This window comes from Nicotiana attenuata, unplaced genomic scaffold (genome assembly GCF_001879085.1).
Source record: "Nicotiana attenuata strain UT unplaced genomic scaffold, NIATTr2, whole genome shotgun sequence".
Taxonomy (NCBI): domain Eukaryota; kingdom Viridiplantae; phylum Streptophyta; class Magnoliopsida; order Solanales; family Solanaceae; genus Nicotiana; species Nicotiana attenuata.
Window position 1 is genome coordinate 300,884 of NW_017670855.1, and position 22,360 is coordinate 323,243.

At 40.0% G+C, this 22,360-nt stretch overlaps 2 protein-coding genes across 3 annotated transcripts; both read right to left on the reverse strand.

Moving 5' to 3' along the window:
- Positions 1-7,299: 7,299 nt before the first annotated feature.
- On the reverse strand, positions 7,300-14,420 carry LOC109243937 (protein RETICULATA-RELATED 1, chloroplastic). 2 transcript variants are annotated; one of them, XM_019410954.1, is made up of 7 exons: positions 13,796-14,420; positions 13,110-13,208; positions 12,241-12,461; positions 10,163-10,232; positions 9,859-9,938; positions 8,763-8,827; positions 7,300-7,804 (listed from the first exon to the last, which is right to left on the reverse strand). In XM_019410954.1, the coding sequence occupies exons 1-7, from the start codon at positions 14,219-14,221 to the stop codon at positions 7,611-7,613; spliced, it is 1,155 nt and encodes a 384-aa protein (XP_019266499.1). In that variant the 5' UTR covers positions 14,222-14,420; the 3' UTR covers positions 7,300-7,610. The 2 variants fall into 2 exon arrangements, with proteins under 2 accessions (XP_019266499.1, XP_019266500.1); XM_019410955.1 differs by lacking the exon at positions 9,859-9,938 and having other exon boundaries at positions 7,641-7,804.
- Positions 14,421-14,953: 533 nt separating this feature from the next.
- LOC109243938 (BTB/POZ domain-containing protein At3g44820) lies at positions 14,954-20,591 on the reverse strand. Its single transcript, XM_019410956.1, has 4 exons — positions 20,221-20,591; positions 19,430-19,499; positions 16,570-17,781; positions 14,954-16,092 (listed from the first exon to the last, which is right to left on the reverse strand). The coding sequence occupies exons 1-4, from the start codon at positions 20,268-20,270 to the stop codon at positions 15,526-15,528; spliced, it is 1,899 nt and encodes a 632-aa protein (XP_019266501.1). The 5' UTR covers positions 20,271-20,591; the 3' UTR covers positions 14,954-15,525.
- Between the last annotated feature and the right edge of the window lie 1,769 nt (positions 20,592-22,360).

Genomic DNA, 22,360 nt, shown 5'->3' on the forward strand with positions numbered 1-22,360 from the left:
GAAGCTACTAAATTAAACATTGACAAATAAGAAAACAGAATAAAGAAGCTACAAAGCAAACTACTAAAAGCACATGAATATACATATGAGAGAGGAAAAGAGAGAATATATACATCAAGAGAGAGAGAAGAGAGTATATACATGATAAAGAGAACGAAGAAAATATTGTTAGTTATTACAAACCAAATGTGTAGAAATCATCTGAATAGCAAATAAACTCCACCTCCCGAATAAAAATGAGCATTGTCCCCAATGCTTAACAAAATAAGAATAACGAAGGGTAAAAGTGAAAAGGACTCCCTATGTGGCCTTGTACATCTCCGTGTCCATAGCAGCGGCACCGCCCTCAGTCTCCTCTAACTGGATCTTATCATCCTTGGCTCTAGGAGTAAATGGGTTGGTGAACATCTAGCACATCGCCTTAATAGTGTCGGCAGCAAGGTCTGGCTCCTCAGACTGGCCAGCTGGTGCCACTGGAGCTGATGGTGCTGCTGGATCTACTGGTGCTGCTGGATCTGTCTCTATCAATATATCAAATGGAAGATCACCAACTGCTGCTATCCTAGTCACCTCTCTCCTCAACCTGTCAACTAACTTCTAGTCACCGCTGTTCTTCTGAGGCGGCATAATAATTGTGCGGTCCGCACTTCTGTTGAACTTGAGATGCAGGTTCTCTGAACTTTTGCCCTAGCCCAGTTTTTGCAGCAGCACATGTCATGTGCGGATCACACTTTGCACATGTCTTTGCTATGAGTTTCTTCACAATCTGTGGCCGCAGACGATAATCTACGGTCCGCACTTCTCTGCCTGTTTTTTTCCTTGAGTTCAAATCACTCCTTCTTGAGTTGGATTTCATCTTGGGGGCTCATTTCTTAATACTCCTGCAATTAAGCATATTTCATCAGTTTTTGGGAACACAATTAAACGCTTTTGGACTAAAACGAAAACTTAAAAGCGCTAATAAGTAGTCAAAATCCGCACTTATCACATTCGCCCAAATACGGGAACAAGAGGTAATCACCTTTATATGGAGAAACATCATCTGCTGATTCGGCCTACCCAAGGAAATCAATTGTTACAACGAACCCCATTTCACAGGAAAGAAAACCGTCGAGTTCTTCGAGAAATGGCATATCAAGAGGATACTCTCAACCCCATATCACCCAGCAGGTAACGGGCAAGCAGAATCCTTCAATAAATCCATACTAAACATCATACAGAAAAAGCTCGAAGACGCCAAGGGACTATGGCCGAAAATACTACCAGAAGTATTATGGGCCTACCAAACAACTCCGAAGAAGAGCACAAGAGAGACGCCCTACTCTTTGGTCTACGGGACCGAGGCCCGGTCGAGGTCAGAGAACCCAGCCTAAGGTACTCCTATAAAAGCGGTACGAGTAACGATGAGAGCAGAAAGCAGGAACTCGACAAAATCGACGGACAAAGAGATATGGCATGCATAAGAATGGTCGCCCAAAAATAACAAGCAGAACGCTATTACAACAAGAAAGCAAAGGTCCGGCCGCTTAAAGTCAGGGACTATGTACTGAAAGCCAAAACTCAAGCAAGGAAAGACCCCCTGGGAAGGCAAGCTAGGAACAAACTGGGATGGTTTGTACAAAATCACAACCAAAGCAAACAAGGGGTCATTCCAACTAGAAACAATGGAAGGAAAGCAAGTACATAACAATTGGAACGTCAGCCACCTCAAATACATCAACTTTTGAGAGAAAAAGTGTCCCCCAAGTTGTACTCTTTTTCCCTCACTTGAGTTTTGTCCCATTTGGGTTTTCTAGAGGTTTTTAATGAGGCGACGAAGGGAACACTTCGGGTCGAAGTACGCGAGGGTAGGACCGTTGTTACTATTTCATTGCTCGACTTCTCAATACTCTCCAAGTCAAACAATGAAGGGACTAGGAAGACTGGGATTGGGACTGGGACCAGAATACCAACCAACACCCAAAATCTGTAATTTTCTCCAAGTATGTAACCAAAGCAACAATGTCAAAGCAATAAGAACATTGTTCTCATATTAAGGTTATGTCTGACCCCGCTCAAACAAACACCTACCAGCCCTAGGCCGCGATTCAATAAAAGGTTATGTTCGACCCCGCTCGAACAAACACCTACCGGCCCTCGACCGCGATCCAACAAAAGGTTAGGTTCGACTAAGCTCAAACAAACACCTACCGACCCTTGGCCGCTATTTAATGAAAGGTTATGTTCGACCTCGCTCGAATAACACTCACCGGCCCTCGGTCGCGATTTAACGAAAGGTTGCGTTCGACCTCGCTTGAACAATACCTACCGGCCCTCGGCCGCGATTAAACGAAAGGTTATGTTCGACCCCGTTCGAAAAAATACCTATCGACCCTCGGCCACATTTCAACAAAGAAACACACACGACATAGGAATATTTTTCTCCAAGGCCACGGTCAGCTAAAAAGACAACAACAATAAGAAGGGCAAAAGCCAAACGAGCAAACAATAGAAGCAAAAAACATATAAGTACAGAAAATAAACCACAGGAAGGGAAAAAGATGCAAGGAACAACTTTGATATTTCATACTTAAACCGTTTACAAAGGCTAATGAAGACGCTGGTAAGAATACACAATCAAAAAGAAAACTACTGGTCGCCACCACCACGACTTTTAGTGCCCTCACCAACTTGGTCTTCAATAACATCACCACCCTGACCAACAGCACCTTCACCATCTCGATCCTCCCCGCCATCGCCACCTTTGCCCTCAGGATAAGCGGTATCATACCAAGCGTTCTCCTCAAGTCGTCCTACACCCTCGTCCCCATCCCCTTCATCGGCCTAATGCGTAACACGATCATATACACAAGCGACTCGAGCTTCACGAGCCTTAACACAAACATCTTCAAGGGCAGCCTCAGAAACGGACCCCGCCGCATGCAAATCTCGAAATACATCTAACTGGGCCTCGGCATGAATCCATTCTTCATATAACTCCCAAGGTACATTGGGAAACTTCGAAATACGGGAGGAGGATGACTGTGCAAGCAACTGGGCGTTCTCAGCCTCCAAAGCGGCCACTCGATCATGAAGAGCGGAATTATCTTTTTTCCAACTCTCCGATCCTCTCCTTGAGTTGATCCTCCTTGGATCTCGCCGTTGACTGATCATTCTCCCGCTCGGCTCAGAGGGTCCTATTCGCTAATTCAAGCATATCTGCCTTCCTAGTTCCTCCGAGCATCCGAACGAGAAGAATCTGCCTTCTCGAGCTCCTTTTGCTTCTCGGCAATCTCACTATTGAGGGTCTCCAGCTGAAGTCGACACTCTTCTAACCGCCCCCGCAACTCGACCACTTGAGCTTGAAGGTCACTGCATTGGGCCTCCACGCCCCTACTAACCTCAAGTTCCTCTTCCTTACTCCTCAACGTCCCCTTAAGGACGCTACATTTCTCGATGGCCTTCACCAGCTCATCATCATTCTCTTTCAACTCGTCCTTAAAGGCCTGCATATAGCCACCTTCGCAAAATTGCCTGCGGAGATCTCGATACTTGCCACGGTACTCAAAATACTTAACTTTCAACTTTACAAATATTTCTTTACACCTCTTCTCCAGGGCACTCTCAATCTCCAAAATCATAGTCTGCAATCATAAAAAGGAAAGAGAAAAAAGAAGTTAGAACCAAAGACGCCCTAAAAAACACAAAAAAAGAAAGAAAGAAAGAAAAGAGGTTGAAACACAAACACTCACCCTAAGAGCAAAGCCGTCAATGCTCCTCGACAAAGCACCATCATCTATTTCTTTAAGGGTCTTACCCTCCATCTCGAAACAGAGAGGGCCGAGGGCAGGGACTACCTCCTCGGTGTTCTTCAATAGGTCGCGATCCATGGGGATCGCGATAGTCCTCGTAGACCCCTCAAACCTCACGTCAAGCTGGGTAAGCCCCTCCTCCATCATCCTCAGGTCGTCCGCATCAACGTCGGAACCTGATTCATCACCTTCCTCAGCGACGCTTTTGCCTCTCTCATGGGCTGGCAAGGAGGTATCAGCAGCCGTTCGAGAAGTCAACACCTCCTCTCGTCGTGAAACATCATGAACATCAGCAGTCGTTCCATCAATTTCCGCCACCGCCGAAGATAGACACACATCCATATCACCTCCCCCCGACCTCGGAACCTTGGGATTCGGATCAATATTATCTCCCACACAATGGTCGCTGTCTCACGCAACGAAAAGTCCCATCTGCCGCATTAACGTCTCGAACGACTCCTTCACCAACGTCCACGGACCTCCTCTTTCGAGGCAGGAGATCTCCTTCACTAGGCAGAGGTTCATCGTCTTCGTCTATGAGAGAATACATGGGAGAAGCTGAAGTATCCACGGCCGAAGCGGGAACAAATTCGGACGCGACGACGGAGGAAACCCGAACGAAGATAGGATCAGTCGCGGTCGAAACATAGGCGGAAACCGAAGGCGTAGTAGCTTTCTTCTTTTGGAACGAGGGCGCGGGAGCCCTCGATTTCCTCGTAGACCCTGGTCAAAGCTAAAGAAAAGCAGAAAAAGGGAAAATCAGCAAAGGAAAACTAACAAAGAAAGCAAGGCCTCTTGGAGAGCAGGCCCGAACTTTTTGAAAACACTTGGTCATTCATGAATCCCTACGATATAAAGGAGGAGCCGCTCGACCCAATCAGAAATATGAGCGACCAAATGAGGAGGTGAGGTCTTGGCTACAAAGCAAAAAGGCAAGAGGTCAAAATCCATGGTCGAACATAGGGGAGAAATCAGGTACCTACGAGCAGAGAAATCAGTTACTTACGAGCATAGTTCCAAGCCTCAGAAAAATCGTCGACATTGGCCACCACGTCCTCGGTTCTGACACAAAAGGAGTTGAACCACAATTGGCTGCTACCTTGTCATCCATCTTCACTACCAAGCATTTTCCCCTTTGGTGGCGAAGATTCAACATCGTTCTCCTATAAAAGCTAGTGGCGAATAAGTGTATTAAGTGCCGAAGTGTCAATTCGACCCCGGCTAGCTCGGCAAACTTGGTAAGCATCTTCATAAGTTTATAGACGTACGACGCAAGCTGAGCTGGGCAAACGTCGTGGTAACGATAGAACTCCTCGACCAACGGTAGGAGAGGAAAGGAATAACCAACTTGGAAAGAACAGGCGTAAAGGGCACAATACCCGGGACGATGGACCTGTACCGCGTCCCCTTTAGCGGGGATCAACTCGATATGATCAGCAAGGCCAAATTTGGCCTTGAGTTTCGCTAATTCCTTTACCATCATCACTAATCGAAAATCTCCAAATACGACCTCAGGGACTTTGGTCAAATCAGATCTGGAATCAGGGTTGCGTGGGACTATTTCCTCCATCGATTGGAAAGTTTTATCCTCAACGGTGGTGGAAACACTCTCCCCACGAGAAGGGAACACCACTGCCAAGGGAGCAGCACGACTCCCCTCGCCAGCCTCAGAAGGTACGTTGGACATGATTTAATGTAAAGAAAGAGAATAACAAGCAGGAGGGAATAAGGAACAAGGTAAGTTGCTGAAACAGAGAGTAGAGAGGGTTCTGCAAAGAAGATGAAGGAGAAGCTAGTGCTTAAAGATAAGAAAGAGTTTGGAAAAAGTTCCAAAATCGACAAACCTTCTCCTATTTATAAGGTTTAAGAGGCACCAGAATCGAAATGACGGGTCATGATTAGCGCGAAAATCGAAACGGCAGGGCCAATCAAGGGTCACACTTGAATTGATGCAATGTGTTAGGAAACAGCGTCATTATGACGCATGAGGCCATGACGTCACTTTCTCTCTTGGACCAAATGGCTCCAACAGACTTCCCGGGTAATTCAAAAAATTCAAAATATGCGGACCCCAGAAGGCTACGTGGCCTTATCTCCACAACCACGACCTCAGCCAACTTCATAGAATTGTATCATGAACGACATTGTCCGCTTATCGACTTCGTCCGCGGTAACGACGTCGATAAGCGAAGGGACTACTGTATGGGTCAAAATCCATCTTCAGTCGAAATGGTATCAACAAAATATTCCCGGGGCACCCCGTGTCGAAGTAATCTAATTATCAGCAAAGGTCGTAGTCGAAAAGTTAGCAAGACTGAAGTCGAAGAGATGTCATCGAGGCCAAGGTCGAGCACCTTTGACAGAGTTATAACAACTAGTTTTATGATAGGACTTTAAGAAGAATATTCTAGTGGATATTCTCTGCACTTGTACTATTAGGGTTTCTAGGAATATGTTCCCTATAAAAGAAAAAGAGACACAATGATAGGGGAAATGTGATATTCATTTGTAAAACACGCTTTGACTTTAAAGAAGAGACTCAGATCTTATTGCAAGGAGAAAAGCAGAACCTTTTGGCTAAGATTCTTGTCTACACTTTTCCACCAGATCCGAGAATAACTCAGATATTCGAAGGATTATCTATCACTCATCATTTTCAGCGAGAATATTCATTACATCCACATTATCTTAGGTGACTTCTTTGCATTTATTTACATAAATGCCATTTATTGTCATTCATCAATATTTAGTGCCACATTATTGCCTTTGATTTCTCGAGTATTAATTGTCCGTTGCCGCTGCTATCAAAATATAGTTTCATAGTACTTATTGAACTTTTGAGGACCCCATCTTTAGGATATTAATCTTAGCTAAGATTAACCCTCATTTATATTGATTTAATTAGTTGAACCAAGATCTATATTTTTTGGTCAAACAACAATGACCACGAATCGTGATTGACTCAAGTTTTGATCTCAATTTCCGAAGTGATGAGCCCTTCTGGTGGTTCTCCTGGGTACCAAAATGGGTTCTTTACAAGAAAGAAATATGTCCATATAAGTAAGCTGAGCTTGCAATTGCAGTTGTTCCAAAGCCATGTTAGTAGCTGAGCTGGGCCAAAGACACTACTAACACGGATTCATAGATAAATAGACTATAACATCTGATCTTACTTTGAGGCCGTTAGGCATTTGCCTAGCCATCTAAGCAAATGCAGTTCCAGTTCAACACAGAACACTAAACCTGAAATCTCATGATGAATGGACATTTATAGCAAAAGCTCATAAAAAAAGGGCAGCCCGATGCGCGAAGCATTCCACGTTCATGCAGGGTCCGCGGAAGGGCCGCACCTCAAGGTGGTGTGATGTAGGGAAGCATCGGTGACTGATTCCACGGCTCTAACCCGTGACCTATAGGTCACATGGAGACAACTTTACCATTGCTCCGAGATTCTCCTTCTAACACTCATAATACCATTCAAAATTATTAAGGGAAAACTAGCAACATACAGTAAGAGAAATATCCAGGGTAGCATATAATATTTTCAACAGCCTTCTAGCTTGCCACTAGTGGATCTTAACAGGCTGACATTTGGTGCTTTCTATTCAAGAAATGAACCGGATTTTGATACTATAATACCAGTGTATGCTAGGAAAGCATTGCATACCAAACTATTTTTTCTATTCTAGGAAGAGGAAGGATCAAGGAATAGAGGTGCTGGGAGGGGATTTAATGAAAAACTATCTAATTGAATGATCCTATAAAATTGAACATTGGAATATCTAAAAGAATTTTTTTTATTCTTTGTAACACATTCTCCTATTGCACTCCACTCACCTTAGCCCACTCCACAAATTGCATCCCACCATAAATATTGTTAGCAAATCGTACACCCACTGTGAAGGCCATCGCAACAGGTGGGACACGTTTTGCCACAGGTGATGCTTCAACTAAGCGCTCCAACCCGTTTATAATTTGGTATCGAGTATTTGAGGAAACAGCAAGAAAGAATCCTGGAAAAGGAGAAGGAGAAGGAAAAGGAAAAGGAAAAGAGTCAATTCTAGCAAAAGGTAGAGTAAGGCTACAAGACATGCAAACTTGACAGCAAAAAGCACTTTGGAATAATAGTAATACTATCATATCAATCAAATTCAAGGTATTAAAGTTAATAAGTTCAGAAATTATGTCAAAATTCAAAATTGCATCCTGTAGTCCATTTTAAACCTTTTTAAGTTTTACTCTTTTAAACTATATGATGGAGGTAAAATTTTCAAGTCTCACCCCAAAATTTATCTATTAGTTGGTCATTTATTCTTCACAATGATCGACAAGTACACAGAAAGTAGAGCTTCAGATCTTCATAAACTAGAACCGAACTAATGAATAACACCGCATAGAATATATATACGTAATATTTTTAAATTTTAATTCTTTATAAGGAGTACAGGTCTACTTGTTATTTCGATACACGTTCCTTCTAAATCTTATTCTTTTAAATAATCCACTAAAGCTTACTTGCTTTAAATGGGTAATAACATAGTTCACCATTTTGTATGGAATGTACAGATGCTCTTGAAAGGCATATAACTATTTACATTCCAATCCAAAGTCTCCGCATTAGTCTACTTTGGCTAGTAACAAAGATCGGCCCTTGTTCTTAGAACTATTACGTAATAGCCATGTAATACCAAATAAGTCTGCAATTAGTATAAAGAAGAGAATCAACAAAATGAGGAAGAACAGGGAAAATGCTTCATGCAGCAGGAATTTGAGAATCAATAGTAATTAGAAAAGCCCACAGGATGACGGGATGGATCTCTAAACAGAAAAATAGTGATGGTCCTAGAAACTCCGTGTTCTATATAGGAACAGTGAAACACGCATCACATTCTACTATCTGGAGTTTGCCCTTTGTGTTATGATGTTTGGCTGCACATATTCAAGGTAAAATCAAAAAGCAGTTCAACATACCCCAGAGTGCAGCACTTTTTAGTAAAGGAGGGACAGGTATATCCTCTTCTGACTTCTTGATGCTCCTGTTACACACATAAAGGATATCAGATAATTATAAGAATGCAAAGCACATTAGCTGAATAGAAGTGCAGCTGATTTCATGGCAATCAGAAAAAGAAACTAAGTATCACAACAGAAGCACATACCATAAGATTTAGTGCATTGGAGAGAATAAAGATGTACACATTCCAATAGCAACATTTTGAGAAGTTGGTGCACACACACGAACTCCATGTTTTATGGTATTATTCCATATAATGTTCTTTAGTGAGAAAATAGCATGACATCTTGACAGAGAGTCCACAAAGTTCCAATAACATCCATGTCAAAACAATATGAAAAGAAACTAAATGCAGATATCACTGCAAGAAATCCAACTTCGAATATATTGGAGATCCATCTACAAAAGAATACATAAAATGTAGCCCCAAAAGAGAGGAAGAAGAAGAAAAGGAAAAGAATGTAGATTATAGCTATAAGGCAGCCTGCAATTGTCTCTTGCTAAATTGCATACAGAAAGTAACTGAAAAATAAAAGGAAAGAGGAGATATAAAACAGCCTGCAACAGCCAGGAGAAAAACCTCTTGCTAGGTAGCGTGCAGCTGCCACAGGAAAAAACAAAAATAACAAGAAAAGGGAAAATGACACCATATATATATATANCCGTAAGTGTCGAGTCTAACCTCAACGAGGTAATGAGGAGGCTATGACAAGACACCATATATATATATATATATATATATATATATATATATATATATATATATATATATATATATATATATATATATATATATATATATCCCCAGTTACCCCCCACAATTCTAAAATTGATCCAATTGACATGTAAATGTGACAGGAAACAAATCAATTCCAAAACAGCAAAGCATCTCTATCTTTGTTCTATGCAACTGGCCAAAAGACTTGAATGAACTTGATTTGCAAAGAGAAAGAAACCCTCAATAACTGTACATTGAAAATTGGCTAGACAAGAGTTAGGGGTGCATTGGCAGTTCAAGTGAACTAGACTGTGGAGAGTAGTTCAAAAACATACCTCTTAGCAGTCATTATCAAATTTGCAATGCCCTGGCCAATGAGGCCACACCCAAATCCAACTGAGCCATACAAGAATCCCTGGCAGTCATGAAAGGGAAATAGGTTATAACACTAAAATTTAACACTACCAAATGGCTGAACACTTGGACCACATCGAAACAAGCAGAACCAAACTAACAGATGTTGAGCCAGGACTTTGGAAAGGACTCACGTCGAAACAAATTGTCTTATCCAAAATCTATCATCTGTATATCCTGAAAGTAGTCTAAAAGATAGCAAAGAAGTTCAATCATATGTTATACCTTGTAAAAGTATGTTGCAATACGCTGCTGTAATGTGAATTTACACCCTGGCCTCTCAGCTTCAAAAACGCTGCACAAAAATGGATATTAAGAAATCAGAACCAGCAACACTGCTATTATCAGCTGTCATAACATTATTTTTTTTGTTGGTAAGAAGCTGTCATTACATTGTGAAGATAGACCATCAAATCTAACCAACCAAAGAACTGAGGATGCACTGATTGTGTCATTCCCAGTTTTCACATAGAATATCGCGCCCTTCTGGAAGCATTAAATCATTTGTCTTGAGCTAAGTGAACAAGAGAACTTCCACAAATCAAAGTTCTAGCATGCACTTAAGGCAGCCAATACCTTATATGGAGAATGCCGTAATACCAATAGCCAGGTCCATTTCCACAAGAAACTTGGTTACTTTCGTTACATGTTTAGTCCTAAATGGTGAAGCTTGCCAAGTAATCTTAATGGTCAGCAGAAGTTACTTTACTCAAAAGAAGGAATCAGTTTCTGAAGGTCAACAGCATACATGTTCTTAAAAAGGAGAAAAGAAAAACTTGAGATATAAGGGTGCCTAGACACAGCCCTGGTTAACCAAGAAGAGACATTGGCCCTTGACCGAGGTTGCTGTGCAAATAAACGTATGTGCTCGTGCCTCAGTGCCTAACCCGCAACATTTTAATGTTTAGGCACATAAAAATAGCTAAACAATCTCAATCTCTGATTGAAGTATGAGAAACTCGAGTGTTAAAAATATAGGTTTTCAAAAACTATCTTGAAAAGGTATAGTCTTAGTCGACGCTTCTTCACTGATGACGACAGAATATCTGGATAACTATATCCTGATTTCACCTTTAAGTCAACTAGAATGAAAGTCTTATATCCCATCATGTTGGTAGTCTGCTTCTGCTACATTAAAATCTTCAATCTTGTCACAGCTCACAAGCTGGATCTACGAGAGAATCACCACTCTCTTACATTCACCAGATCTTAAAGGACCTATAAACGACACAAAATTCAACTGGAGATTCTCAAACTAGATTACTTTTTCCAACAGTAGGTAGTTGAATCAAGTTCAAAACTTTCTTCATCTGATTTCCTAGTAGCCACATACTGTGAGAATCCAAATTAGAGAACATATTTCGTTGTTTTACTCTTGTTGAGATCCTACATATCAAAGTCTCTGCTGAACAGATAGTGTTATAATTGATCGGCTCCAAAGAGATAAACATATGCTTTTCTGATAGATCTCCGCAGGTGCATGCATTTCTATATTGCATTGACTCCAGCGTATGCTTCTTCGGTCTCAATTTCAGTGTTCCAGTGACAAAATGCATTCCAAAAATTTTGAAACCTTTCAATTACGTTTATACAGGAAAGGGTGAAAATAAACCAGAAGCAATCAATCGGATACAACAAGGAGATATATACATTCTAAACTTAACTGGTTGATTCAAGAATGCTTTTACCCTTGTATTGATTGTCCATTTCATCTTACTTGAAGTGTCCATTAGTTTGTAATTGTTGCTTTTCCATTTGAACCCATGTGTGAGAACACAAAAAGGAACTCCAGATAATTCACAGAATATGGATAAGGTTTATATAGGTTATGACCAAGGTCCATCTGCATGAGAGGAGAGTTTTTAAGCTTTCGACAAGGTGAAACATTTTCATGAACAGAGAATTACTTTCTGTGTCTTGCCTACTGACTATCGCTCAGAAGAGCATGGCAGTTGCATGAGAGAAGATTTTTCAGCATTAGACGAGGTGAAACAATTTCAAGAACAGAGAATTACTTTCAGTATCTAGCCTACTGAACTCTCTCTCGAAAGAATGTGGCAGCTGCATGAGAGGGGAGTTTTTCATCATTAGACAAGGGGAAACAATTTCATGAATAGAGAATTACTTTCTGTATCTAGCCTACTGAACTGTCTCTTGGAAGAATGTGGCAGCTGTTACTCTGACGCAATTAGTGTAGGCCCTAGATGTTATGCTACATCCGCAAAATCATGAGAACAGAAAGTACAAAAGTTGGAAATCTGCATGACTTGGAAGCCAAAGAAAACAGAGAATAAATTGGTCACCTGCTAGGGAGAGCTCCACAAGCATGTCGAAAGCGTCCAAAAGAACTGCTTGAAACAGACTGCTTGCCTATTCGGACATAAGGAGCCAACATGCCTACCAATGCTACGTCAACAACAATTCCAACCAGAAGATCTGCAGCATACAACTCAAATTCTGCCCAGAAATCCTTTCCCCTTTTCTGAACCTCTGCGAATGTTGCACAACAGGAGTCGATAACAATCTGCAATACACCAGTGTAGGTACAAACTGCCACTATAAGATCAGGTTTAGACACTTGAACAATCAAGACAGTTTGAGAAGGAAACTGGTGCACAAAATGTATCCATCAATGAAACTGTTTATTAATCCATTTGGCAAAACCTACATTACCAAGTTACAACCCAATATATTTCCTTAGATTCAAATTTTTTTCTTTGAATATCCTCAAGCATGTGTAGCCCTTTGGTTCCTCCTTTTTCCTTTTTTCCTTACTTCTTTTCTGTTTATGCTTGTTCGCACCTCATGTATTATTGTCCCTAGAGGACTAGCAGTTACATAAAGTTGCTTCACATTGTCAAATAATTGTCCACACAACTTAATAAAAATTAACCTATTCCATAAAAACTTATTACAAGCTTTATACTTGAGTCACCTCACAGTGGCTACTTAGTACCCTATACGATACAAGTGCAAGTCAAGCACATATCACAATCACAGAGCTTAAAGAGTGAAATAATCGTGGCATGATTGTCAATCTGATAATACCAATCATGAAAATCCTCATGACATTAGTGATTAGCCATAACAAACTACAGGTATAACTGCATTCCATGTTTTTTTATTTCTTGAAAAAAGAGAGAAAATAGAGCTACCAGATTATCAAACTAACCTCTGTTCCAACTTTAAACAAAAACGACGGATCAGCAAGCATTCGATTTCTCAGCATTGAGGAATGTCTCATCAAAAATCCCAGCGGCCCGGCTGAACCCTGAATGTCAAATACAAAAACAACAATGCCTCAGTCCCAAACAAGTTGGGGTCGGCTGAACATTGAATGTCAAATACCATTTCAAAGTGCAATGAATATATTTGCACATATACTCCCTTCATCCAATTTATGTGATAATCTTTCCATTTTAGTCTGTCTTCATCCCAATTTATGTGATAATCTTTCCATTTAGCTTTATATAATTAGCAATAATTTAACTTTAAACTTCTCATTTTACCTTTAACGAGATTATTATAGCCATACAAATATCTATGGCTTGTTTTAGGTCACTAGCTTCAAAAGTATTTCCTTTTTTCAGAACTCCGTGTCCAGTCAAACAATGTGGTATAAAGTGGGATGAAAGGAGGTGGCGAAGCCACGTGGTCACTAGTCGTCGAAAAATTGCACTGTGTATACAGGTAAAATATTACGTTTTAGACATAATACATATTAAATACCCTTTGTCGGGATTTTTTTTTTTCAATTCTTTCAAATTTGAATACCCTTGGGAAAATTCTAACTTCGCCACTGATGAAACGAGTATTAAAAAATGAAACACTTAGCATCAAAGATTACATTCTCCGTACCTGCAAATCCAAGTAACGACTAAGAATCAAACTCCGAAGCCCTGTGGTCTTAGCTGCTTCCAACATATCACAAGGCAAACTCACCCCTCGTTTTTCAGCCTCTTTGATCACCTCATCAAACTTCACAATCGGCCCAAACTCTTCCTCATCGTAATTACCATCATCTCCACTGCCGCCGCCGCCGCCGTTGTCAGGTGGATATACTCCTTTTCCGTTACCACCGTCACCTCCATCAGCTGTTCTGATGATAGACTCTTGTCCGGTACATTTGATTCTGAAAATTTGATCAGTTTTCCCAATCGAATGATTTAAAGATACAAACTTCGATGAATTTGAGAGTCTTAATAGTGTGTTGTTTGAGTTGGAATCATTTGGAGGTATCGAAAGATTTGATATATGGAAAAGTGATGATTGAAGCAGGGCCATTGTTTGATGAAATTACGAATGTCTTGAAGTTTCAGAGGAATGAATGGAGTGTTTAGTAATAGCACAGAGTAGGAACAGAACAGCGTACGAGGAAATGGCATTAACGTTGGTGATTGCAGGTTGCAACCCTAAGTTCGATATTGACGTTTGTTGTCGGATTGCGCGGGGAACTAATTAACAGGGGTGGCGAATGTCGACCTTTCTCTGCATGACGTGTGTTGCATGAAATATACTACTAATAGAAAAATTATAATGCATTATTGGCAGAATACATAACCCCCCCCCCCCTCCCACCCACAAACTTGATTTGTTGAAATTGTTTATTTGGGGTACACCTAAACTATTCAGTGCTAATTACCTCATGAAATTGACTATTTAGTATGAGTTTGCGGGCTACTGCACTGTGAGCAGGTTATCAGTGAATAGTCGGAGCTTGTTGACCGGACTTGACTAATGCGGTTTACTAATGCAGTGGGCATGTTACCTAGTATGCACCCCAAAATTAGTCGGAGCTTGTTGCACCGGGCTTGACTAGTACAGTTTACATCTCATGTGTGATTTGCGAGCTAATTTTCCAAAAAAAAAATATACTATGTGATAACACTAATTTGTCATTGCAAATATACTCTGTTGTTTAATTTATTTTGAAATATTCTTTCGTGTTGGAAATTTTAAGAATTTGTTATCTAATGAGTGAATTCAAATTTGCAAACAAGTTTAAGAGTTCCCACAAATTGAAAATAATGAACGTGAAGCACGATACATACTTCTTTTAGGAAATAATTGGTCCCATCGCAATAAAGTGTTTGGACCTCGATTTTATGGCCACAGTTAGCACATACACTTGTATACTTTTGAAAAACAAAACACGAATACCTTCATCATGTCACTTTACAGAGCTCTTCATGAAGCTGTACATGTATAAGGGAGAATTTGGACATCAGAGTCCTATTGTATTGTTCCAAGGAAGGAACATATATTTACTAAGTATCAGCTGAGTTCTATGTTTGTATAAGATTCATAATGCTCAACAAGAGAGTACCAGCTTCTGCGATCAGGCTTTCACCATTCCAAAATTGGAGTGAGGGTTGTATGTTCTTTGGTCCAAGCGTGAGGGTTGTATGTTATGTAACAAACTCTATTTGGTCTCTCTGAGGGAAATATAAGGTGCTTGTGCCTCCAATTATCATGGGATGAATCTTTTCCAAACATGTAACCCAAAATTTCTGGGGCAATGGATAAATATTTCTGAAGACCATTCTTCAGTTGTATGGATGTCCAACCCGAGTCTTTTCATCATAAAATCAAAACAAAGAGGAACTTTTACGGTGTCTTGAGTTTCTCGGTTGCTCTATGGATGATCTTGGGGTTGGACCAGTGCTTTCAACCACATCTGGTTGAGTGTCTGACGATTGGGGAAGCAGCTTGCATCCAATCTTTCGGGCAAGAAAGCGTGGGGAACTGAGGTAACTGTGCGACTTTGTGACCTTTCTCATCTCTTGTTTGATCTTGCTGAATTCTTCTTCAAGTTCACCAACCCTGGACTTCATCCTTTCTAAGTCCACCTTTAGACCCTGGTTCTCACGCACGACTGTCACCCATCCATCTCTCTGAACAACTTGACCTGCCACATCACTGGGGCCAGTGACAGTGAGAGGAGCTGCAGGGGCACTTTCTGTATCCAAGACATGAAGGCAGCCAGCTAGAGCTGTTCTCAGTTGCAATTGCTCGAAGAACAGGACTTGGAGAACTACTCGAAGAGGCAACCTGTCATTCTGGGATGCATGTGCGCAAGCATCAATAGAGAGCTTCTGAAAGTTGATTATGTTGCAAAGCTGCTCCTTCTCTTTATCTGAGAGCCAAGGATGTGCCTATACAATTTCATTTTAATCCATTAAGAATTTCGTTCAGAACTTCCGAAAGGTTTGAATATTAAAAGGTTTCACAGTGCAGAGTTGAAATCAATTTAGCTCTAGATCATCAATGAAGTAAATAACAAGCACAGTGACAAGATATACGTCTTAAGACTACACAAACAGCATAAAAGAGAGCAGAAAACTAAGCTAGAAAATCAGTCAGCATACAAAAGATTAAGAAGCTTTACTTGATGCAAATTGCTTTGACTAGAGCTCTGTCCTCAGATATGAAAGACTGTTTAATTGGAATAGTGCATTTTCAGACAATAGGTATGCTAGTGACACGTAATGAAATACTAAAACACAGCCATCCATGGAATAGAATGAAAGGACTAACCATTATGTGGCAGTAAATTAGCAGGTAAATAAACTAATCACAAACAATCAGATACATCATCATTAGCACAAAGTGAGGCAGCGACTGAATCAAACCTTAAAGTATATATCTATAGCTCTATATAGCCCATCATGCAGAGATCTTGAAGATTCTGGGAGAGCTTCAGCAAGTGAACGAATTTTTCCAGGTTTTAGGTTCACATCAGATGCAACTTCTGCAATATAGCTGTCTACCAGCTTCGCCACTCTCCTTAAAGGGTGAGATGATGGTGATGTTCCTATCTCAAATGAAGATGGAACAGGTGTTGCGGCGACCCCAGGTTCAGAAGATATAAAATGATGAATCATTCGTTCAACACAGTCAGTGTGATATAATGTATCAGAATCTGAGTAGGAAGGTATCAGCAAACCATCAAGGGACGCTAGGTCCAATTGCATTCCTATTCTCCTCTCCAGCGAGTCCTGGCATGTGTGGTTCACACCAAGAATCAACGCAACTCGCAGAAGTCCCAACAAGAAACGGCAAAAAGATTTTCCCTTCAATTCAGGAAGCAGTTTCACAACACTTTCTAGGAGAACTTTCTGATCAACGGCAGCGGGTGTCATACTGAAACTAGCAACTGTTCTAGTTTTACCACTTTGCCCACTCTGCCACCGGCCAAGTCCCGGAAGGTACTTTCTACAGTAGTACATCATAGCACCTGCTAAATTTTCATGTCTAATACCTCTGGCTTCCATGGTTTGAATTAGTCTCTGAAATAATGGTACAGAAAGATATGAGATGTCTTCGAACCACCAGTCAGATTCAGTGGTTTGGATTCTAGCACCAGTGTTAATTCCATTCCACAATATACTACCTCCAGGGCTCTGTAAGCTGCCATACATCAACATAGGCCATCCAAATAAACTAGGATCTGTGCAGACCATCACAGAGAGCGCATTCAAGCATTTACTAATGATCTCTAGCTTATCTGCTCTTGGAATGACAGGATCACAAGTTTGGAGAGCCAATATGCAATCTTTCCAATTCCTTATAGTATTCTTATGAAAGTAAGCATCTGCCTTCAACAGTAAATTATCTTCTCCATACTCCTCCGTCATCTCTAAGTAGTCTGCTGCACAATAAATCATTACTATGTTCCTTGGGGTATATTCAACTCGAATACTGTAGCAGAATTTAACAGCGACCAGAAATATGTCACTCCCACCAGGGAAGTCTTCTAAAGTTGTCAGCAAAGTCCCTTCAGGCGGACCTTGAGCTGCTTCTAGTATTTTGGCAATCCTCCCACATCTTGACATAAGTGGAAACTGTAGACGGAGCATTTTTCGGCTGTTAGGCACGACTTGGTGTAGAGAAGTTAAATTTGATTTAAAAAGGTGAGTCGGGGAGTCCATATAAATTCAGCAATACTTGATCATGATAGGATGCAGAACAAGAAACAGCATTAAGACAAACTAGTAATGATTGAGAGGAAAAATCAAAGCAAGCATATTGAAAATCACCCTTGAGAAGAGTACAGTTACTTTGTAGACTTGACACTATAGTCATCTTCTACAGATCACTGATTGCACGCACATCAGTTCTAAACTAGGGCTTGCATCACTTTGTGAATTCTGAAAAATCCTATTAGATGAAACTAAGTTGCCACAAACATTAGCATTCCAGTTTATTTCGGCTCCAAAGTTCCGTAATTTTCTGAATCATTGCAACAAAAACTAGCTGATTGGTGAGAAAAAGTGAAGCTCGTTAGTGACTTTGTCAGTGGAATATCCACTGCTTGGGAGAAGCAAGAATTAGGAAGGAAGAAATACTGAAATTCAATTAGAATAAGCCATCGGAGAGTCACTAGATACATCGAAGTAAAACACTGTTTCAGGATATTATCCACACAAGCATAATCAGTCTCTGCTGTAATTGAGCGCCCTTCAAGCATAAATAGTCTAGGGAAATGATTCTCATGAGCAAAACTCGTCTGTATTCATCCAATTAAGATTCATCTCTTCTTTTTGTTTTTCTTTCTTTTTTCCTGAAGTGTGAATGAATTGAAAGGATTCATATAGCTGAACCTATCTAATTTGGGACTGAGGTTACACAAGTGAACCAAGTCGGGTATTTAAGTGGAGAAAGATAGAGAGGCGAGCCCATTATACACCGAGTTTCATAGGAGAAAATTTTCTCAGCTATTTAAAAAAAGGAGATAATTAACCAATTTATGTATCTCTTTCTCTCAATTAACAGATATCAAAAGGAATTATCAGAGAATTCAGATATTTTCAGATGCTGGAAATGATTATTTCCAAACAGTATTAATTGTTATGACTAAGCTAAATATAATTCCACCATTCACACCGTATGCCAACCCGTTCAAAATAAAATACTAATATATAATCCATGACGATTATGACACTTGACAGATTATTATTACTATACAAGAATTACTCTCACGCCCCATTATATCTTTCCAACATATCCATTAAATCGTCATTCTAAAAAAAGCATATCCATTAAATCATATGACAATGCTAGGATTATTATTACTAAACAAGAATTAATTGTAAGCAACCCATCAAGTCTTGCTATCATGTCCATTGAACCTTCCCCAAGACATAATATTCAAAACTCATTTGATGATGGCTATTCCATATTAAATATACCAACATAGTTAGTTATAGTTCAAAAAGTGATGGTCCAGAGCAAATGTGGATTCGGTAGGCGAATATTTTAAAGGAAGTTCATTTCAATTAGTTTATAACATAAACAGTATGAAAGTGCATCTCCTATAACTTTCGTAGTAGCATGGACTACCAGATGTAATTGCCAGTTTTTCCTTGACAGTTCAAATTAGAGATTACATACAACGTTAGGGACAACTCAAAAGGTAAAACAAGACAATCTTTTTAGTCACAGGTTAAGTTGCACGTCCTCAATTTTAAAGATTTAAAGAAGAACGACTACCTTGTGAAGGTGGAAGTTTACTCCATCCACTACCAAGGTAACATCACTGACCAAACTTGCATTGCAAAACCTGCCACGGGCATCAAACTATGAATCAAGAGAAAATACACAGCTAAATAATTCTAAGTTATCCAAATCTACAATCAAAACTATTATCACGTTTTTTATGCTGAAAGGTGAATGAGACTCCAATCAGAACTATAACCCAGCCAGGGAATCTCCTGCTACTGAAATAATAGTTTAACTTGCATTAACCAAATAGATTAGGTAAAAACATACATATCCTCCTCGCCATAAAATAGATACACCCCCCCACCCCCCCTCACAATATTACCATAAAGATTGATATTGCCTCAAAATATCTAAAGCACATCATCAAACTGGCAAGTTAACCTAAAAGCAAGAGCTTAATAAAGTTCAACTCTTCAATAATATCTATGCCGGATGCAAATTTCTTCATTTTTTGTAATGGTAGTGTCCGGGCTAGCTTGTGCGCCCCTTCGACTATTCCACGAGGTACCTTCTACCTCCCACCAGCACAGGTATCGGATAACTCATCCCACCAAACCTTAGGCAAATAGGAAAAAATCACCTAGTGTTTTTTGCTCCGCTGGAATTTAAACCTTCTCCTATCACCCTTGAGTGTTGGATGCAAAATTATTCATTGTAGCCAATAAAAATGAAAACTTGGGTATTTTTTAATCTAAAGAGAGGTTAAAAAAAATAAATTTACAACCAAAATAGGTTCTCTTTTATACCACAGAAAGAAATGTTGATGTAGAGTAACATACCAGTCATCTCCCTCACGGTAGAATCCAGTAACCTTCCCAGCAGGTGCCATCACAAGATCCAAACTCCACAACACACCTCTCTTTATTCAACCTTTCACTCAGTTTCTACTTTCTCCAACACAAATTCTCCTGAATTCAATTGAAAAAAACTTATGATACCCATATGATCTTAACATTTAATAACCAAAATTAAACGAACCCCATCAACGGAAAAAAGCAAACCACCAAACATGGGAACCACATAAGAGAATTCCAATGAGTCAAACCTTAAGTGGTCTTACAAGAATCTACTCAATTAATTACACACATAAAAAGCAATCATAATCATTGGTCCCCCTTCTCTTACAGCTAAGCTTCTTCCCCCTCCCCCCAACACCCCCCCCCCCACCCAAAATAAAGTTACCCTTCGCTCTTGTTATGTTTCTAAAAAAAGAGGCTCAAATTCACTGCTCACAACAACCCTAACAAAGAAAACAGCACAGCAAACACAACAAGTATGGTCCATAATATACAATACACTTTATTTTTATATATACTGTATACTATATGTTTATATACTTGTGGCCTATGTGTAAAGAGAACCCACAAAAGCAAACAAGCAACACAAAGATTCTTCCTTTCAGCAAAGACCAAATAGAATATTAAGTTGGATTTTTGACTAGTAGCTAGCTTTTTCATTAACTTGCATTTGTATTTACATAACCCCTCACTCACTACATGTTAACTCCTACGTGTACAATCCCCACCCCCCTCCATCCCTAAGGGGTTTAAAGGCCGGCGAAGAAGGGAAATGGAGACAAGAAAACATGGTTAATGATGAGAGAGAAGGGGAATATGATGGTTGGGTTTTTGGTTCAAGCTTTTTGTCGAACAGGTAGAGTGGGAAATGGTTTTTAATCGAGAAAACAGCGTGGATCCAATGAGAATGTGGCTTTGGGTTCTGTGATGGCTCTTTTTTGTGGTCCGCTTAATTGGGTGACACGTGAAAATGGCGTTACTACAATCATTTATTTTTCAAATGCGTTTCCTGCCTTTTATTGCTTGGTGCTTTGTTTTGTGTACAAGATAGAGAATAGAGAATTTAGGACATTAAATTAAGTCATTCATTAACTAAATACATTAATAAAAGGAGTAAGAGAAAAGTACAAAAGATGTGAGTTATTTGGGGAGCAGAATATAGGATTATACTCCAAATTCAATAAATGCTTCGATACATTATGTATTTAATTACTTATCAAAAGAAACGATACACCATGTATTTAGTGGTTTAGTGTCAAAACATATTTTCTCTAAACTATTGCAGAATCTGTTGTTTGTTGCATTATTGCGTTATACATGTTTGACTCAAAAGATGCTAACTCTTTTTAAGCAAATCAATCAAAAAGATAAAGGGGTAAATCCTAGTTAAAGATATTTAACTTTAGATCCGAGACGAATAATATGAGTAGAAAAACATAGCCGAGTATAAATATTGGGCGTGATTATAACTAGATTTAATAGCATAAAGAAAGATGCATTGAGTAACATTAAATGGCAAGAAAATGTAGATAAAGGAAAAGATTCACCCGATCTTGAGTGAGTCGGATCTTCTTTCATTTGATAAAGATGAATGATAGACAAAATACAAGAACCATTGGACCCTTTATGGATCTAATGAAAGGATCACAGATCCTCTCATCTCTTTTGAGAGGAGTGTTTACATATTTTTCTAGAAAGAGGGAGAGGGAGAGAGCCCGAGCCCCTCCATTTTGGGAAGTCCTCCCCTCCTATTTATAAGGGGGGTATCCATAAAAATTTAAAGAAAGGTACAATTTAGAGGGAATATTCGGTAGAATATTCCTTTTGAGTACTCCAAAGCAGACTAGCTGTTTCATGACTGTCTGACCTCGGCTTGTCCGAACTCGGCCTATCCGACCTCGGCCTTATTGATGACGGTCCGGCCTCGGCCTGTCCGACCTCGACCTTATGTCTCCGCGTACCGAATTTCTCTGATCTAATTTTGACCCATACAGTTAGTCCCTCCGCTTATCGAGGTCGTCTCTTAGTCGAGCTCGGTGAGCGGACTTCACTAATCGTAGTTCGAGAAATTCGGACGGGGAGGTCGACTAGTGTGAATCATGGATGAGGGTGCCGACATTTA

Excerpts from the sequence above, each read along its gene's own strand:
- LOC109243937 (XM_019410954.1), bottom strand. The coding sequence starts at position 14,221 with ATGGCCCTGCTTCAATCATCACTTTTCCATATATCAAATCTTTCGATA. Across the intron at positions 13,209-13,795 it reads GTCGTTACTTGGATTTGCAG|GGTTCAGCCGGGCCGCTGGG; the intron begins GTACGGAGAATG and ends TTTGACATTCAG. Across the intron at positions 8,828-9,858 it reads TTGATAATGACTGCTAAGAG|GAGCATCAAGAAGTCAGAAG; the intron begins GTATGTTTTTGA and ends TGTGTGTAACAG.
- LOC109243938 (XM_019410956.1), bottom strand. The coding sequence starts at position 20,270 with ATGGCACCTGCTGGGAAGGTTACTGGATTCTACCGTGAGGGAGATGAC. Across the intron at positions 17,782-19,429 it reads TAAACTTCCACCTTCACAAG|TTTCCACTTATGTCAAGATG; the intron begins GTAGTCGTTCTT and ends CTCCGTCTACAG. Across the intron at positions 16,093-16,569 it reads CTATAGATATATACTTTAAG|GCACATCCTTGGCTCTCAGA; the intron begins GTTTGATTCAGT and ends GAAATTGTATAG.